The 17,858-nt window shown below is 39.6% G+C and overlaps 1 protein-coding gene across 6 annotated transcripts; it reads right to left on the bottom strand.

The window, feature by feature from the left end:
• Positions 1 to 352: 352 nt before the first annotated feature.
• On the bottom strand, positions 353 to 16,050 carry LOC105456315 (centrosome-associated protein 350-like). Of its 6 annotated transcripts, none has more exons than XM_011700297.1 (12): positions 15,221 to 16,050; positions 13,813 to 14,015; positions 11,964 to 13,733; positions 11,646 to 11,847; positions 10,951 to 11,453; positions 10,656 to 10,873; positions 9,118 to 10,575; positions 8,656 to 8,825; positions 8,092 to 8,282; positions 4,281 to 8,025; positions 2,982 to 3,067; positions 353 to 2,883 (listed from the first exon to the last, which is right to left on the bottom strand). In XM_011700297.1, exons 2-12 carry the CDS (start codon positions 13,912 to 13,914, stop codon positions 2,176 to 2,178), a joined length of 9,153 nt encoding a protein of 3,050 aa, XP_011698599.1. In that variant the 5' UTR covers positions 13,915 to 14,015; positions 15,221 to 16,050; the 3' UTR covers positions 353 to 2,175. The 6 variants fall into 6 exon arrangements, with proteins under 6 accessions (XP_011698599.1, XP_011698583.1, XP_011698578.1 ...); XM_011700281.1 differs by having other exon boundaries at positions 11,646 to 11,880; positions 15,148 to 16,049; XM_011700276.1 differs by having other exon boundaries at positions 11,646 to 11,880; positions 15,195 to 16,049.
• Between the last annotated feature and the right edge of the window lie 1,808 nt (positions 16,051 to 17,858).

The raw sequence follows: 17,858 nt of genomic DNA, 5'->3' as shown, positions 1-17,858 counted from the left end.
TAAAATCTTGTACGCTTATGAATGGATAAATTATCAAAATAATATAATATCATAATAATTATGTGTAATCTATTTCTCCAAAAACCAATCTTCTATATTATTCTATATATTCTGTATATTAAATAAATCTTTCTGGTTTATCACAATTTTTCATTCATCATATAGTCATTATTTCAAAATATACTTAATTTTGCGCTACATCTAGATTTATGTACTTATTGTTGATTTATTTTAAGATATAAAATTTCGGTGCTTTAAATATATCGTAATTACGAATTATCTTATCAGGCACTGTTAATTTATCTTTCTTATGTCTCGCACGCGTTACGCGTTAGAAAGTAAAAAGATGTCACTCTTTTCAGAAAAAGTTTATTATAAAAAAATACCTTAGTTAAGTACATATTCAACACTACATACGTGAACAATCTCTGTAACAACTACAGACGCGGCCGAGAATTGCTAATGTAAAGAGAACTATGAACAACTCTACAAGAGTACCCTGCAAACGGAGAAAGGCTCATCAGGGCGGCCCCGCACATGGTTTTAGTAAGTTTTAGTAAAAGTTACGCTCTAATTAAAATTACAAAAAGCGATGTTACCCGCGTACAAAGAAACAACGCTGGACGTCGCACTTGAGCGCTGCAGTATTTACATTTCTACAGCGTACAGGAATTTCAAAGACGGAGCACATTCAGCGCCGTAACGCTAAACATCGAGAAAGATTGTAAAAAGAGTTTACGTTTGCACGTTACAGTATCTGGATGTGCCACCGTCGCATTCCCGTAAGTCTTAAATGTTTACATCACAACCACGAACGTAAAACTACACGAGTGAAAAAAAAAAGAATCGCGACGAAATCGAAGGCAACGCGACTGAACTTAAAACGCATATTGATCGATGATCAGTCCATTAACAAATTACAGGTAGTTTCATCGATAAAAAGAGTAAATGTAATGACTGTATATAGGACTCAATCTTGACTGTATTCTACATGATTACAGGGCCTGTATATACGCGGATGGTTTTATTAAAGGGGGGAAAAAGAGAACTAATCACGACGGTCGAAAACCAATATGCAGGAGAAGCACATAAGACACGTTTAAGATATCTGGAAGTATTAACAAGGGAGAGGAGTGTTCTTCAAGATAAAAATGTTTATGCGCCTCACCCTGTATAGCCGACGTACGTTTTACTATAATCTCCATCTATGTACTTCATTCAACGGTTCATAATTTCGATCAAAATGGCCCCGAAATGTCAGTCTTTCCGTTTGAATTTTGTTAATTTCATTACAAGTAATTGAGCATGTGACTGCTGTCCGACATGACTTATTGAAACTCACTACTTATACGCTACTATTTCGCTAAAATACAATTTACATACGGTAATCCGAGGAAACGTTTCGTTCAATTACGATGCATAGATATCGCATGTAATAACTATTAGGATGATATATTGTACAATTTCGATAAACTACAGCGTAAATATTTTGATAATGCGCTGGAAGCAAAATATTCAAAAAAAACTTGCATAACAAGAGATCATATTTCTGCTATTAATCTAAATTATTTTGTGTAAGTTAAATTGAACAAAACGCTCCGTAATATTCGATGATTAATATCTGTCATTTTCGTAGAAACACATAGTACCGTACACCTTACTTACTCGTACGTTACTTGTTTTATGATAGCCCGTACATATGGAATTAACGTTAAATGCTAGAAACTCGTTAAACTTGTCGTTAACAAGAAATAAATTTTAAAACTGACCTAGGGCATTTGATTATCGAATTGTGAATGGCTAGTATTAATCATTTCTCTCTCACTCACTCACTCACTCTCATTCTCTCACTCTCTGTCATTCATATATTTCACTTCAGTTTCGTATATTTCACTGTAGTTTGTCTACTTATATTTGAATATTCGCACGCGTCAGCTCAGTGTAATGTAAAAAGAAAGAAGAGTAACAAATTGCATAGTTAACAAATAAATAGGAACCAGCCTATGTTACACTTAAGATAACTAATGGACAAAAGTGCAAATGCAGTAATGCAACATCCGAAACGCAGTCCTGAGGAAACATTGACTGAGAGGACATTTTTTTCACTTTTGTTCGTTTTAATTAACAATGAATTGCAAGATGGTGCCTCTATTCAGTTGCGAAGGTTAACAATCGCTACACCATCATTCTCCTCTTCTTACCGTATGCTATTTTCATTACGTTTGCAGTTTCCATCACGAGGGTATCCAGTATAGCTACCGTGAGCCCGTTCTTCACCGCCAATTCGTCGTGATGAAACTTCGTCCATTCGTCCTCCTCGGCTTGAGCCTCCCTCGCCAACAACTCGTCGACCCTGTCTCTGCGTTTCCTGCTCCAACGCATCACCATGTTCTCCCGCTGCAGTTTTGTCTTGAAGCCGAATAGCGTGGCGACCTCCTTGTTAACGTACTCGGTGAGCTCCTCGACGTTCCTCGGGATCTTCATCGTGGGCTTCGTCTTGACGTTCGGCTTCGTCCAACTCGGACCGGGCTTCTCGTATTCCGATCGATAGACCTCCACGATGGTCTCCTTACAGAGATCGAAGAGGAAGGTGTTGTAGATCTGTCTGTCCCTCCTCTCACTCTTGTCTTCGTTCAACTCGTAGATCTCGGGAGGCGCTTCCAAATTCGCGATATCCTCACCAGTCAGTTTGGCGTTGTATATCAAGGCTGTGGCTTTCTCGGTGAACGACGTTAGCTCCTCGACGTTTGACGGGATTACGGCAGTGACCAACGAAGGCGAACCGAGCGCGGCCGATAACCGACCAGGTGGAGTGTAAGGAGGTGGCGGCTTGTTCGGTATCTCTCGAACGTAGTACACTTCTTCCGCTTCCAATTTCTTGATCTTAAAAAAAAAAAAACAGTTACGTACATATTCAGATTGAATATCCATGCTTGCGACGATTGGATTACATATGGAATATATATACATAATAATCGTACCTCCAACTCGATCTGCAATTGTTCGATTCGAAGCAGCTTAGCTTGAAATTCGGCGACCTCCTGCTGACCAGGTTGTTCCAATGAAGCTGTACGGAGTAAGCGAAAAGTATACATATACATATCAATAAATACAACAGGCAGGCAGAGAAACAAATTTCTCGGGAAAAGCAACACGAGCCTTCACATTACATCGGGGGTTCACAATTCATAATACTTGAATTGAGAGTGCTCTAAGGAAAGGGACGGATGAAAAAGATAGGAAAATATATCGAGAAAATATTTCTAATGCATATATGAATATATATATACATATATATATATATACATATATACATATATACGCAATATAAATATGTAATAATACGAAAGCTGTGGCAAGGTTGGACATTCCATATAACATCTGTACACGATAGTAAACCTTTTCTGACAGATTCGGAGGGAAGAGAAAAGTAGATAATAATCGATGAATAATTGTGTGTGATGCATATTTACAGGCCTTTCTTGTGCGCATACGGATCAATAATGAAAGGATCAAGCATTCATGCGACACTGATTTGTACAGAAATAACAAGTCAATGGTCGTATCATTCGTAGTTTCGTGTATTACCTTTAGACAAATATAATCTCGACTTTGCTATTTGTCTGAAAATAAACAACACATGGCTATACCAGGCAACGCTTTTGCACAGAAGAGCACACAGCCATTATAAAAAACAAAAGGTGTTTCTGTAGTATATAATGTGTATTTGATTGAGATGTGTAAATATGTATTGAGTGTCTCTGAGATGGTCAGCCCACATAAAAATTGCATTGCATGATTTTGGTCGAGAATGATAACAGTAATTTGTAAAGAAAAACAAAAAAAAAGATTCACTATCTCTCAACATATACAGGTTGGCTTGCTTTGAAATATGTTATTCGATTCTCACAATTCCCTCGAATAGCATCTTTCACAGAACTTATTGCTTTGCAACGTATTAGATTATCCTGCTAGACCAGACATCCATTCGATAGCGATATCGATTGGGTTACAATATTTATATAACTTTTATAATAACACACATAACGTTTCAAGTTTAAAAGATATGTACAATTGGAACAGATGAATATTGTAGAATAGGAGCGATACTCTGATTCATACATTTAATGTAGAATTCAAATTGATATGTGATAAAATTTATAGTTGATTCTAATGATTCTGTATATTGTCTACTATATTTCTAATTATATATATTACTAGAAATATGTAAATATATATATATATATATATATATTAATGACATAGAATAGCGAGAATACCTTTTAATTCGTGAATCATAGCCTCGATGTCTTTCTCGGATGTGGTGATGGACGCGGAATGGAAATTGGCCTCCATGTCGATGCTCTGGTTCGCTTTAGTGCCGCTCAATAGATCATCGTCCAGAATATCAATGTTCAGCCGCGAATCATTGAAGTCTCTCGGCGAGTCCATCTCAATCTCAGATACACCTCTCGGAGTATCGCCGGCTTCGCTAGATTCAGACGAGCCATTCTGCTCCTGCAGCTGCGAGACTCTCTCGCGCAACTCGTATATTATCTGAGAGGACTTATCGTCCTCGTCCAATCTCAAAGAAACCACCTCTCTCTTCTCGGACAAGCCGTCCGCATCGTTAGCCTTCACCGATTGCCCGTCCTGCAATTTCGCTCTCTCCAAGAATCGACCCTTCGCCTCGTCCACCCCGCAAGATTCTTCCTCGAACTTGCCCGTCGTTCTATTCATCTCGGGGGATGAACTGTCGTCCCCTGCGGAAACTTCTGCGCCCACGATCTCGCTGATCTCTTCCGTTGCACTCAGCGCGCTCTGAGCATTTCTCTCGTTGTTTTGCGAATTGCTTGCAGACTCGAACGACGATTTCTGCGAGATTTCGTCCAGTATTCTCAACACGTCCTCCGATCTCTGGGTGGTTTGATACCTCTCCGGCAAGTTAATGGACTTCTTCGCGACGCCTACCCTTGGAAGATCATCTTTGTCCAGAATTTCGGACACCTCGAGGCTCTCCTCGGAGATATCCTCGTACTCGGGATCTTTCAGTATGTCGAATGTTTTGTTGATGTTTTCGCTCACTGGTGCGGCCTCGTTACTCTTCTTGACTATATCATCCGCAATCTCTTCTTCAGCTCGTTCAGTCCGCGTCGTAAATGCAGCATCGTCAATTACCGACTTGGGAGAATCGTGCGATGCTTCAACGATTTTTTCCACAAAATCCAATTCGCTCACAGCAACTTCCACTAAGTTGTCCAGCTGCTCGCCATCCGAACTATCTTGTTCCGAGATTGGTTCCAGGCATTCCGTTATCTCTACGGGCGCAGCGTCTCCTTTGTCCCCTTTTACAACACGCTCATTCTTGTCCTCATTTACATCGCACGTGGCAAATTCCTCTTCTTCCGCCAATTCGACTTTGGCATCGATTTCAAGTTCAGATAATACATTATCCTCGGCGCTACTTGAATCCAGCTCTGTTATTATAATTTCCTGTACTTCCGATACCGCTTCACGTGGACTCTCCTCGTTATCGATTTCGACATACAAGTTAACATTTATGGCAGATTTATCGTCGGTCGCGTCGACTGTTCGTAGCAAAGTATCTATTATTTCCTCACGATTACTAGCTTTATTATCTTCACAGACATTATTTTCGCTTACATCTCCTACATCTGTTACCTTTTGCACTTTATCATTTAACATTGAAGCATTCGAAATTGCTTCAGTTTGATTATCTATACTGATTTCCGTATCGTATAGGAATCCTTTAAAACGATTATCCACATTTCTATCATTCTCAATATCCTTAACTCTGTCTAATAATTCTGCCATGGAATCAGAGATTACGTTATCAAACTTTTCGCTTTCGGAAATACTCTTTTCTTTATCGTTTTCTCTAGCGATTATGTCTAATATGTCGTCAAGTTCATCATTACTCTTTACAATTTGAGATTGTGCTAATGTATCGTCAAATGTAACATCCTGTACAGCGACATTCGTAGATTCTCCCTTTGGAAGAAAGGCCGACATGTCGCCTATTAAATTGCTTTCAGCTTCTTGATTTGTTGCGTCATCGATGCGTAATGATACATTCTTTTCCGAGAAATTATTCGAAGTGTCGTCCAAGCCCGATCTCGAATTCTCGAATTCTTCGCGTACCCCAGTGCTAATCTCATCTTGCGGCACTTCGAACGACTCGGACGTCGTCCAGTCGTCCTTATCCTGAGAAACATTTCCCGCACTGACCGTGCGTGATTGATTTCCATCAAGGTTTCTCACATCATCAGCAATATCAATTTTGACTTCTGCCTCGAGAATATTCCTCGATTTCAAATCTTCGCCGGCAAGAACGTGCGAGTTCTGATTTGAAATCGAGCTAGGGGCGCTCCGCGAGTCACCTTGCGATATCGCTTCCTTTGAACGGTGACCGGCGATGATGGGAGATTGCAGTGATGTAGTGCTAAAATGCTCGGAAAGTTTCAGAGGGTACGCCACTTCTTCCGTTTGAGCTTCTACAATGCCCTTCTCAAGTATTGCTTCACTCAAATCGCTTTGTCCCTTTATACTTCTCTTCGAATCGCTAACTCTTTCTTCATCGATAATTTGGGTTGCCGTATCCTTCGCAAGATCGAGACTTTTTCGGCTTTCCGACACTTTGGAAAGAATTTCGGAAATCGATTTTATACCGAGCTCGGAGACCAAATCATTCAGCAATTCTTCGTTTCCACTCTCTAATACCGAAGGTGGATTGTCGTCGTTTGCAATCTTGATGTGTTGCGACACTACAGATTTCTCTATTTCATTCATAATCTCTCGGCTTTTGGCTTCGTAATCAATTTCATGAGGCGAATTGGAGATGATAGAGGCTTCTTCCGGGATTATCGCCGATATTTCACTACTTATTCTGTCCGATATATATTTATCATGGCTCGAATCATCGGAAGGTATTGATTTTCTATTATTTAACGATATGGAAGGAGATTCGGTATTGATTTCCTTTTCGGGCGACACTGCTTGCTGTTCCTCATTTTTAATATCAATTGCTTCACTGAAAACTGATTTAGATATCATTTCCGATATATCTTGCGACGTATTTCTCTCGTCATTATTTGCTTTAGATTTCTCATTCGATTCGTTACCTAGGCGCGACATTATTTCTGAGAGCGCCTTAATGTCCTTTTCGATAGAACTTATGTCCTCGCTCAAGTTCTTATTATTTAACTGCAGAAAATCCAACTTTCTCGAATAAGTAAGTATGCCGGAATTGGTGACACGCGCAACATCTTCCGTTGAACACTCGGACTTGCTCGGAATAGATTTAGAGTATTCGATACTTTCCTTATTACTTATTTCCGGAATCTCGGATAGCATTGTGGAAGTCTTTGGCTGAGATTGATCGACATCAGTAATTAATCTAACATCTGCCGATTCGGTGTTAATAGTACTGCGGTCTTCAAATCTTGTATCCGACATCGTTTGCACCGTACTGAGATCCGTTTTAGCATCCTCCGCGACGTGCGATGCGCTAGTTTGTTTCATATTGGCAGTGAATTCTTCGATTTTAGTAGAAAGTGCATATTTTTCCGAATGCGCATCATTCGAAGTCGGTGACGCCGAAGGCGTGGTCCGAATTTTCTCATATACTTCCGTCGATGCATAATCGTCAAAAATAGTTCGAGCGCTATCATGAAAATCCATAGTGCCTTTTAATTCAGAAACTTTTGCATTCCTGATATCCGCAGATTTTGCAGGTTTCTGAAAACTATCTCTATCATCATACGCTATGGGTATTACGACTTTCGATAAATCGACCTTCTGCTGATTTCTCGTTAACAGATCAGATTCCGACCTAGATCTCAACAAATCGCTGCTTTTGTAAATGTCCTGTATCCTCTTAAGCGGTATTTCAGGTACTTTGAAGTCAGCCAATAACTTTGGCTCTATAGCTAACTTGTCGGTTTCTTTAATTTCTTTCTTCGATTCCAACTTTTTGCGCATCTCATAGATGGTCGTGTCATATTTCTGTCAAGTATAAACAACAGTTTTATAGGAATCAATCAAATACATTTTATACAAGTATACACTTACCTTGATTTGATTCAATAGGTTCGCTTCCAGAGCACGTAGCTGTTTCTTCGCTTGCTTCTTTGCTTCTCTTTTCAGACGCGCCATTTCAAGACGTCGTTCTGCTAATTTCTCAGTAAGAAGTCCTATCCTTCCCTCAACGTCGCTCGTATCAGACGACACGGTGGTATCTATAAAAGAGGACAGACGTCTCTCTGATCGTGATCAGAGTTACAAATTATGCAAAAAGCTACATTTAATTAGTAAATTAATAAACTGACAATTTGTCATAATTATTATAACTTTCACAAAAAAATTTTGAAACTGAATTACAACAAAATTTAATTCAAAATTTATCAAAGAAGCAGCACAATTGCCTTTTCGTAGAAAGGACAATTTTCCAGAACATGCATCATTCGAAGACGCTGAAGGCGCGGTTTGAATTTTTTTCATATTCATGTCATATACTTCTGTCGATGCAGAATCGTCAAAAATAGCTCGAGCGCTATCGTGAAAATCCGTAGTGCCTTTTGTTATCGATACAAGTTAATTAGTCTTTTATACGTGTAATAAGTGCACTTATGTTACCCCCTCCTTGCTGACACAAAACATTGGACGCTGCTGCAATGAGTTTAAATGCTGCCTGCTCCATACGAGTAACACGTTCCTCTTCTGCTCTTAACCTTGCGTGCCACGCCATCCACTCCTCGACGCAGTTCTTGCGCGATGCAAGTGCGGTTTCGCGTGCGTTCAAAATTCTAAAGGGAACAGAAGAAAACTGTACAAGCTCCGAGAATATGCATGTGCATGCCTGTTATGCAGACTGCCTCTGCAGAGAAGCTATTTTTACAATGCTTTACTCGATGCGGCGGCGGCGGAGATGTGCACAGTTTATTATTAGACCTCCCAGCGCACGACTTTAGTGAGTCAAGATTTTATTAGCGGAACACACGCGTGTCGCCGTCGAATAGGAGTTTCCGAAACGTTCGCGGTATTTAAAGGCAGAAAAGAAAAAAAATGTGATAAATGAATATAAGCGCGTGCACTTACTGTTCGAACTGTCTGTCCTGCGACCTAACGACTATGGACTTGGAGAGATCTTTCTCGCTCTCTTCGGAACTGTGATGGGAAACGGCAAAAGTACTAATCTGAGACATGGATGCATTTTGAGTATCCCGCTCGTTCCTGGGAAGACTCTCATCCTTATCGAATCTTCTACTCGAAATTTGAGCGGATCCGTTTTCCTTACTCTCGTTCGTTGACTCGCTCGATAACTTCGAGCTTTTATCCTTGACAATCCTCGAATGCCTCTTAACGAGTGCCTGAAGCGAAGTTTGACTTTCATTAAGATCTAACTCGTCCAAGATTGAACCTTCCTTGCTATTAACTAACTGAAGCAATTCGTTCTTCACTTTCGTTCCCTTATCGTGATACTTGATAAACTGATCAACCTCCTCCAGTATATGAGAACCTGATTTGGACCCCAATATGTTTTCCGATATACTGGACGATGATTTCGTTTTCTGATACTTGGAATTTTTACGTTTCGAGCTTGTTTTTAGCTCGGCACTATGCTGCTTTTTAGATATGTCTCTATCGCTCGTGATAGACTTGTCAACTTTTTTAGAGCTCTTACTCGTGCTCGTCTGTGATATCTCGGAGATTTGTGACTGCGTCGTTCTCGAAACGGTGTCCTGGGTCATCGCGTTTATCTCCTCCTCTATAGACTCGCTGGTAGCGGTAACAGCATTGGACTCTTTCTCCTTTGCGACCGTCACGGTTTGTATGGAGGGATTTGTTAATTGCGACGACTTCGATCCTGTAGACAACACTTCCGCTATCGACGTTCTTTTCGACAACTCCTCCACTAACGTATCGGATTCGGATTTCACACAATCAGGTGCTGACGCATCTACTTCTGGTCTTGATTGCGACAGTCTGATCTGATCCTGATTTTCCAAGAGCCGGATATTTATCATCATCGGATGATGGCCCTGCATCATTTTTGACTCCATGTCCAATCTCTGATTTTGCTTTTGTAGCAAAACGTCTGCTCTGGGCATTTTTTCTTCGTATTTTCGAGACCTCAGCTCGTACTTCGATAAATCGCTTTTCTTTTGTACGGGACTTTTCTCCTGTTCTTTACTCTCGGTCAGATCGTCGGCTCTTGCCGCGGATGTATTGCTTTCTTCGGTTAAATTTATAAGTATATTGGACTTCAGCCAGTCAAATTTGGATGCGTCGCTCTCGGACGCTTGCAGGCGTGCGTCCAACTGAGACCGATCGTGTTGAGATTTGTCCGAATCGATCAAGGAGCTCATAGAGCTATTACTGCGTATATCGTAACCCTTCATAGGACCCGATAATCTTCTCGGCGATTGGCTGTCCGCGGTCCTCTTCAATTTCGTTAAGATATTCTTCGTCGACATTTGCAAATTAAACATGTCCCTCTGTTTTTGCAGCATGCGCTTTCGTTCTTGGCTTGTAATTTCGTATAACAATTTTAATCTGTCAACAAACAGAAAAATTTAGTAAAAATTAATTTAAAAAATACAATACACAAATATAGTTACACAAATGTTACTTACCTCTGAATTTCATCCTTCTCTTGTTGTAGCTTCAGAAGCAGCGCTCTTTGTTTTTTTCTCACAGGACGGCTGTCCTGTCCAGTATCTTTCAACGCGCGTTTTTGCTCTTCCAGCTGCGCCAATTTCTTAGTTTTGTCATTTAATGTTTTTTCCCGAAACTTGAACAACTCTTCGATTTGATAGCTTCGTTTATTTTCATCTCTCAAGAGTCGTGCAATCTGGAAGTATAAAAAAAATATCAAATTAATGTGTGCAATTACAAATACAAACACGGTACATATGTAACGAAATATACCTCTGAACCTATATACTGATTAAAAGAACACGTAACACCTCGAGTCGAGATGCTAATTTCAGTCCCGGTTTCCGTTTTTATCGACGAGGTAGTTTCGTGCAAACTAATCTCCGACATGGTCCTTATTCTGCTGGGCACCGATATCTCTTCTATTTGACCCAGATCTTCGAATTGTTCGGCCGAATTCAAGGACAGCTGGGGGACTTCGTTTTCCCTCAAAAATGATTCGTACGCGTTATCACGGCTCTCCGACAATTTATTTTGCGCGTTTCGTTCGTCCGCCGATATATCCGTTTGGGTCGCTATATCGTTCACCGTCTGCGTTTGCACCTCCGCCACTTTGACCGGCGCTTTATTAAACTTTCCATAATTAAATCCATAATTCGATTCATCGACGTTGCCTTGGTTTGGAATGTAATGATCTCTACTGAAATACGCCTCATCGCTTGATTTTCGAGGCTCGGCGATATCTTTTTTTATATAATCAGCTGGATTCCACGTTGCTGTAAGAAAAACATTTCAAATAGTTAATTATTCAGTTTAGCCAAATATTGATTAAATTATGCTCATTAGACACGTTTTTGTACGAAACAAAAGAATCTGACGGAAAAAAACATCTGTTCTCTTTGCGAATATTTATTGTTAGTATAATATATTTATATATAATATATTCCACACACTAATGGGCGTCTTACTTTTCTCAAGCACAGCATCGGTATCGATTGCAACAGCTGCACAGTCTTCTACGATTTGCACGTCTTTCTCTTCATCCTTTTCATCGGCTTTCTGTGAATTCTTCTGTTCTTGCATCTCGCATTTCGTGTTGTACAAACACTTTTCAACATCCATTACTTGTCGGAGGGACTCATTGTAAGAATCGTAAAGATGTAGCTCTGCCTGAAATTGCATATGCAAAGCTGTTGGATGTATCTGAAATTCCAATGCACTTTTACTTTATTAAAATATATCAGTATGATTGAGTAAACGTCGTGACAACGTTTATTTATACTTACCAATTGTACCTCCTCTTGCTCCTTCTCAGAATTTATTATCGTCGGTTTGTACTTCGAGCATCTCGCATCCGCTTCCGAATCGCTGCTCTGCGTCAAGTGTCTTCTTCGTTTAGATCTAAACATAAGATTCATTTTTTCTGGCGTCATTAAATTATGAAATTCTGGCTGGGAGTAGCCGTCTCTGAGAGAGATTCTTCTAGGATCAAACAATGTCTCCGGCAGTGTACTGTCGTCCACATCATTTGAATCGTCGTTAATGGACGTTTCCTTAGTTGCAATAATGCTCTGAGAACACGATTCCTCGTCTTTTGTAACGCTTGTACTCGCAGACTGTGTCACAGAATGTTCTGTATATTTGAAATTCTCTGTTGAAGTTTTCGTTGACCTGGCAGAATTAATGGTCTGTTTACTTTCCATAGCCGTTTCGAGATCTTTGCTCTTTGATGGCTGTGTAGAACTCGTAGGATAAACACTCATACGACTCCTGGAATTATTTGTTTCGGATATAAATTCAACGTCTTCTGACGGCTCTGAATTGACGCTGTGTAGTTTATCTTCGCCTTTGTTACTCAACAGCTTACTTTTATCAGGCACTCTCTTCGTTTGCTCCTTATAGATAGTATTTAATTTGTCTTTCAACAGTCTATTATCTGAGTCAGATTTATGTTTCATGTCTTCCATTTCCGACTTTTGCTTTAAAAAATAGTGGCTTATGTCTTTAGATTTACTTTCAGAAGAAGTACTAGATGAAACGCCCATGTTATTATCTCTCAATGTAACTTTATCCAGCACTTTCCAAGCTGGAAAGACCGATGATTCGTTGCTAGATATTCGAATTTTAGATTCCGGAGGATTGTCTTTCGTCAATTCCACAGACTGTGCATTAAAGGATCTCTGTCTTTTGTCACTGTCTTTCTTAGCAGTAGATGCTACAAAATTCTTATCTTTTGATTTTATCGATAAAAAGTCATTAAGTTTTGTAACATGGAAGGATCTGTCATTTTTTGATAATTTTATGTTGCTTACATCGCTGGCATCTTTCCTAGAGACGTGTCTCGGACTTCGACTGCGTCTCACTTGATCTTGCATGGACTCGTCCCTCTTTACACCCAAAGAATCATCCTTTTTCATCCTCTTAGATCTGTTTTCCTTCTCTCTGTCCTTCTCTCTAGAGCCATCTCGAACTTGTTCCTTTTTCTTGCTTAAATTAGACGCTATGGAAACATTTGGCGCTTTCAATGGTTCTATGGTCTCGCAATTAATAAATGACGATCCATCTGAGGAGAAGTCTAATTTTCTCTGTACTCTTTCACCAGTTCTTAGGCCTTTATCAGATCTGTCATGCGCAAATTCCTTTGCAGCTATTTCAGACTTTGCCGAAGGCAGCAGCTCCTTCGAAATGGAATTTTCTCTGCTGGAGAAATCCAGTGTTTTTGGAGAAATTTTCAGATCGGGCACTTTCAGCGGTTTGATGAAGTCCATTTTTTGTACAATTTGATTTTGTGCACTAGTCGCTTTCAATATCGAAGAAGCCAAACTGGTTTTTGTTGGGGAACTCAAATCACGTGATATGGCGCCGGTATCAATATGATCTTCTAAAGCGAGCTTTTGTTTCACTGCGCTAATAAATGTAAAAGGATATGGCTGTACAGGATAATAGGATAGCAAATTTTTCAAGCTCTTTACGCCAATTGCGGGCTCTTGCAAGTCAATTGATTGCTCTTCGAGAGTCTTCTGTTGCCCCTCGATTTCTCGGGTAATCTGTGCTGCCTACAATGATAAATACCATATGAAATTTTCTGTACATGCTTACGAGCAGAAAGGTTACAAGTAAAAAAAAATCACTCACAACAGCTGAGGTCTCGGCACGTTTGGCAATAACATCTGGGTCCGAGAAGAAAACATATCTTTTTTTGTCAACGGATTCCTCTTTCTGGCCACTACTCTTCATATTCTCATTTTTGAACTACATAGATAACGACCCATAAAATTACCATTGTCATCCATGTTCCTCATGAATACCCATACAATTATAGTGGAGTGCAATAACATCTAAACACAACAGAAAAAAATACAATTTAATATTAGAAAATATTTCCATAACAATATAAAATATATCTTTACATTTAATCAAATCTCATCATTTACAACAACACTATTTAGCAGCATTTTGCAAGTACAAATAGGAATTCGTGAATCGATATGGAATTGACTAATTTATAATTTTTACAATACTTCACCGTCCTTACTCATTCATATATAACTATAAATTGCTTACATGCACTTTTGGAATACCTAAGAAAGATATCTTTTTAGCAATAAAAATCATATTTTTACAATAAATTATATTTTTTAATTGAATTATTTTATCATTTATAATAGCACTATTTAACTATAAGTCTTGCAATCAAAATTGAGGATTCGTGACTCGATTATTTACAATATTTATAATAAATATACTTTGTCACTGTATCTTCTTTTATGTTCTAATTGCTTGTACAAGCTTGGAAAACCCAAGTAAAAGATATTTTAACAACATAAAATATTAATGTTTAATCAAATAATTTTATTACACTGTTGGCAACAACACTGTTTAAATCAAAGTTTAAAATTCACGAATCGACTATTTTAGAATGTTTACAATAAATGTGCTCTACTGTTATTTTTACTTATTTGCATTTTAATTGTTTTCACAAGCTTAAAATATCTAAATAAAGATATTTCCTTAACAATATTAAAATATATCTTTTTACGTTTAATCAAATAATTTCATTGTTTGCGACAGTGATGAGGATTCGTGAATTGATTATCTTGCATTGTTTATAGTAAATGTACTCTACTGTCGTACCCTCATTTATTTATTCTAATTGCATACGCGAGCTTTTTAACGCCTAAGTGAAAAATATTTTCTTAACAAAATATGTCTTTTTAATCAAGTAATTTCATCATTTGCGACAGTGCTGTTTATGTCTATTTCTACCAATGTAGATTAACGTCAATTTCAGTTTATTCTTTTTCTAAATTTCAGAACTAGAAGATATAAAAAGTTAAACCGAGATTAAAGTTAATCAACATTGATGGAAATGGACATTAGCAACAAATCTTGTAATCAGAATCAAGAATTCGCAGTATCGCAACGGAATCAGTTTAGAATTTTCACGATAAACTTATGTGCTCCACCGACCTGTATCGTTACTTATTTCCGTTCTAGCTTATACAAACTTGGAATACCTATGTACAATGATTAAGAGGTAAACCTAATTAAGGCATCGAACGGCAGGTGAACGATTCTCCTTGATCCAGCGCAATTTACTCAGCGATGAGGGCAAGGTAAACGTGACATCCCCACGGAAAACGGTAATCGCGCATACACCGCACGTACGCCGCACTGGCCGCACACACGCATATACACATGTACATACGCATATACACACACACACACACACCACACACCGATTTGCGGCGCCGTAGTTTAAAGATCAGCGACACGTCGCGATCCGGTAGGATTGTAGGAATCTGCGGCCGACGGTTCCAGGTGATTCCCAGGCCTTACCTCCCGCGGAGGCGTCGCGCGGCGTTCCCTTTTCACCACTCTTCACCGCGCGTCAATTCCACGTATGTGTCGCGTGCGTGCAAGCGCACGTATTATATATATACACACACACACGCACGCTCACAGGGGCAGTTTGTCACAACGGCCGTTTGTAAACCACGATCACGTGGTACGAACGTCGGGTACACTCGCCGATCAACCCGATCGTTCGCTGCTCGCGATTAAACATGGCGGCGCGCCGCGTGTACGCGCACACGAGCGTGATCGATAGCGACGATAGCGGCGACGCGAGCGCGTGAGTTCCGTGGAGGCCGTGCAAGTGCGTGCGGCCGCATAACCAATCCCGTGCACGCTCCGCTCTTCGTCGCGCCACCGATCAAGCGTATTTATTGCTATTTCGCCATAGGAATGAAAGCCACGCACGTTCCCGATGTCAAGACAGATCGCAACATATCTCTGCTGTCATTTTTTCACACACACACACACACACACATAACTCCCCACCAATACTTTTTCTCTGTCTCACTCGTTGCTTCAGCGGAATTTCAGCAAACTACGTCACACACATCTGTAGACGCGATGTGTATGCGTATGTTTGTACATACATATACACGGGGACAATAGTGCCGCACATCTGAAGTTGCATGCATACTATAGAGTCCTAGATTATCAGAGAAGCGCGACCGGTGTTACGAGTCCTGATTGGACTCGCAAATGGCCAATCATAAGATTGATTTATCGCTATTATAAATGGCTGCCGAATAAATCAATCTTATGATTGGCCATTCGACGTCATTTTTAATATTTTCTAGTACTTTTGCGATACTGCCATAAGCCGGTCGCGCTTCTCTGATAATCTAGAACTCTAGCATACTAGAGAGACCAATAAGAAACACGCTTTCCGTCCATCGCGTGCTTCTCATTGGTCTCTCTAGTTATGCATTCAACTTCAAATGTGTAGACATTAAGGTCCATCTACAATGAGAGTAGTAAGTCGTAAACCGTAAGAAATTAACCAATCACAGTTGATTATTCTTCTTATATTCCACTGTGATTGGTCAATTTCTTACGGCTTACGACTTACTACTCTCATTGTAGATAGACCTTTATTGTCCCCGTATGTACACCACGGCTACGGTCCATTTAATGCTGCAAATCCTTCGGAGCATTTTTTGATTGGTCAATTAGTAAAAATTCTTTCTTCTGATTGGTCAGTCAAGTGTTTTGAAGCATTTGTAGCGTCAAGTGGACCGCATCCAACATTATAATGTTTTAAAGACGACTAAGGGGCTGTCTACAATACGTCGTATGTCAAATCGTAAGCCGTAAATCGTAAGAATTGACCAATCACAGTTGAATGTAAGAAAAATATTTGACTACGATTGGTCAATTCTTAGTTAGTACTTAGTATGATATAAGTAATGACTAACGATTTATTGTAGAAAGTTCCTAAAAGACATCTTAAATTTCATGAGACGTCAGAAAAAAGTATCACAAAGACGTCAATAAAGCTGGTTCTACATTAGTTGCAAGCCGATCACAAGCTTGTTGCGACAGCCAATCTGAAGCTTGCATTTTAAAATCAATGCTTCGGATTGGCTGTCGCAACAAGCTTGCGATCGGCTTACAACTAAGGGGCTTTCTACAATAAGCCGTTAGTTACTATTCATATCATACTAACTAAGAATTGACCAATCGTAGTCGAATATTTTTCTAACATTCAACTGTGATTGGTCAATTCTTACGATTTACAGCTTACGGTCTGACATACGACGTATTGTAGACAGTCCCTAATGTAGAACCGGCTTAAGGTAGTACACTCGCGACAATACCATTCAAAAGTTAGGTCTCATCGTGCGCTTGGTACTGATATTCCCCACTCCCACCAATGAGAGAAAATATTTGGTTGCGCCTGTCCATAGACCGCACGCACACGCAGAAAAAGAATTAATCAGATAGAGACGCAGACTAACGCAGCGCGATTGAAGTGACGAATGTGACAACGTCGCACTGTCGTCGATAACTTAACCTCGTCCACCTAACCTCAAAAAAATTGTTTATCAGGTGATCATTTGCAAGGTAGATTAAAATGTCAGATAGAGTGCGATATCTAACCTCGAACGTCCCGAACCGAACGCGATATACGCGAGAAGTGCGGTGTTGCCAGATGCTCAATGGCCGCCTCCTTCACTTGCCTCCATGTCAATCAAAATCGAAAATTATATTTTTTAAAAGGCTCTATTTTCCAAACTAAATGGTAGAAAATAATGAATTTTTTTCATAATATCCGTTTCATATCCCTTCATCACATACTCGTTTTTATATTAAAATCTCAATATTAG

The sequence above is a fragment of the Wasmannia auropunctata genome, unplaced genomic scaffold (assembly GCF_000956235.1).
Source record: "Wasmannia auropunctata unplaced genomic scaffold, wasmannia.A_1.0 LD336106.1, whole genome shotgun sequence".
Taxonomy (NCBI): Eukaryota; Metazoa; Arthropoda; class Insecta; order Hymenoptera; family Formicidae; genus Wasmannia; species Wasmannia auropunctata.
Note: the sequence above shows the minus strand (reverse complement) of the source record. Positions and strands in the feature narration are given on the sequence as shown.

Coding starts and splice junctions, on each gene's coding strand:
- LOC105456315 (XM_011700281.1), bottom strand. CDS start 13,914: ATGAAGAGTAGTGGCCAGAAAGAGGAATCCGTTGACAAAAAAAGATAT. Junction 10,874..10,950: donor ATCAGTATATAGGTTCAGAG/GTATATTTCGTT, acceptor TTATACTTCCAG/ATTGCACGACTCTTGAGAGA. Junction 2,884..2,981: donor AATTGCAGATCGAGTTGGAG/GTACGATTATTA, acceptor TTTTTTTTTAAG/ATCAAGAAATTGGAAGCGGA.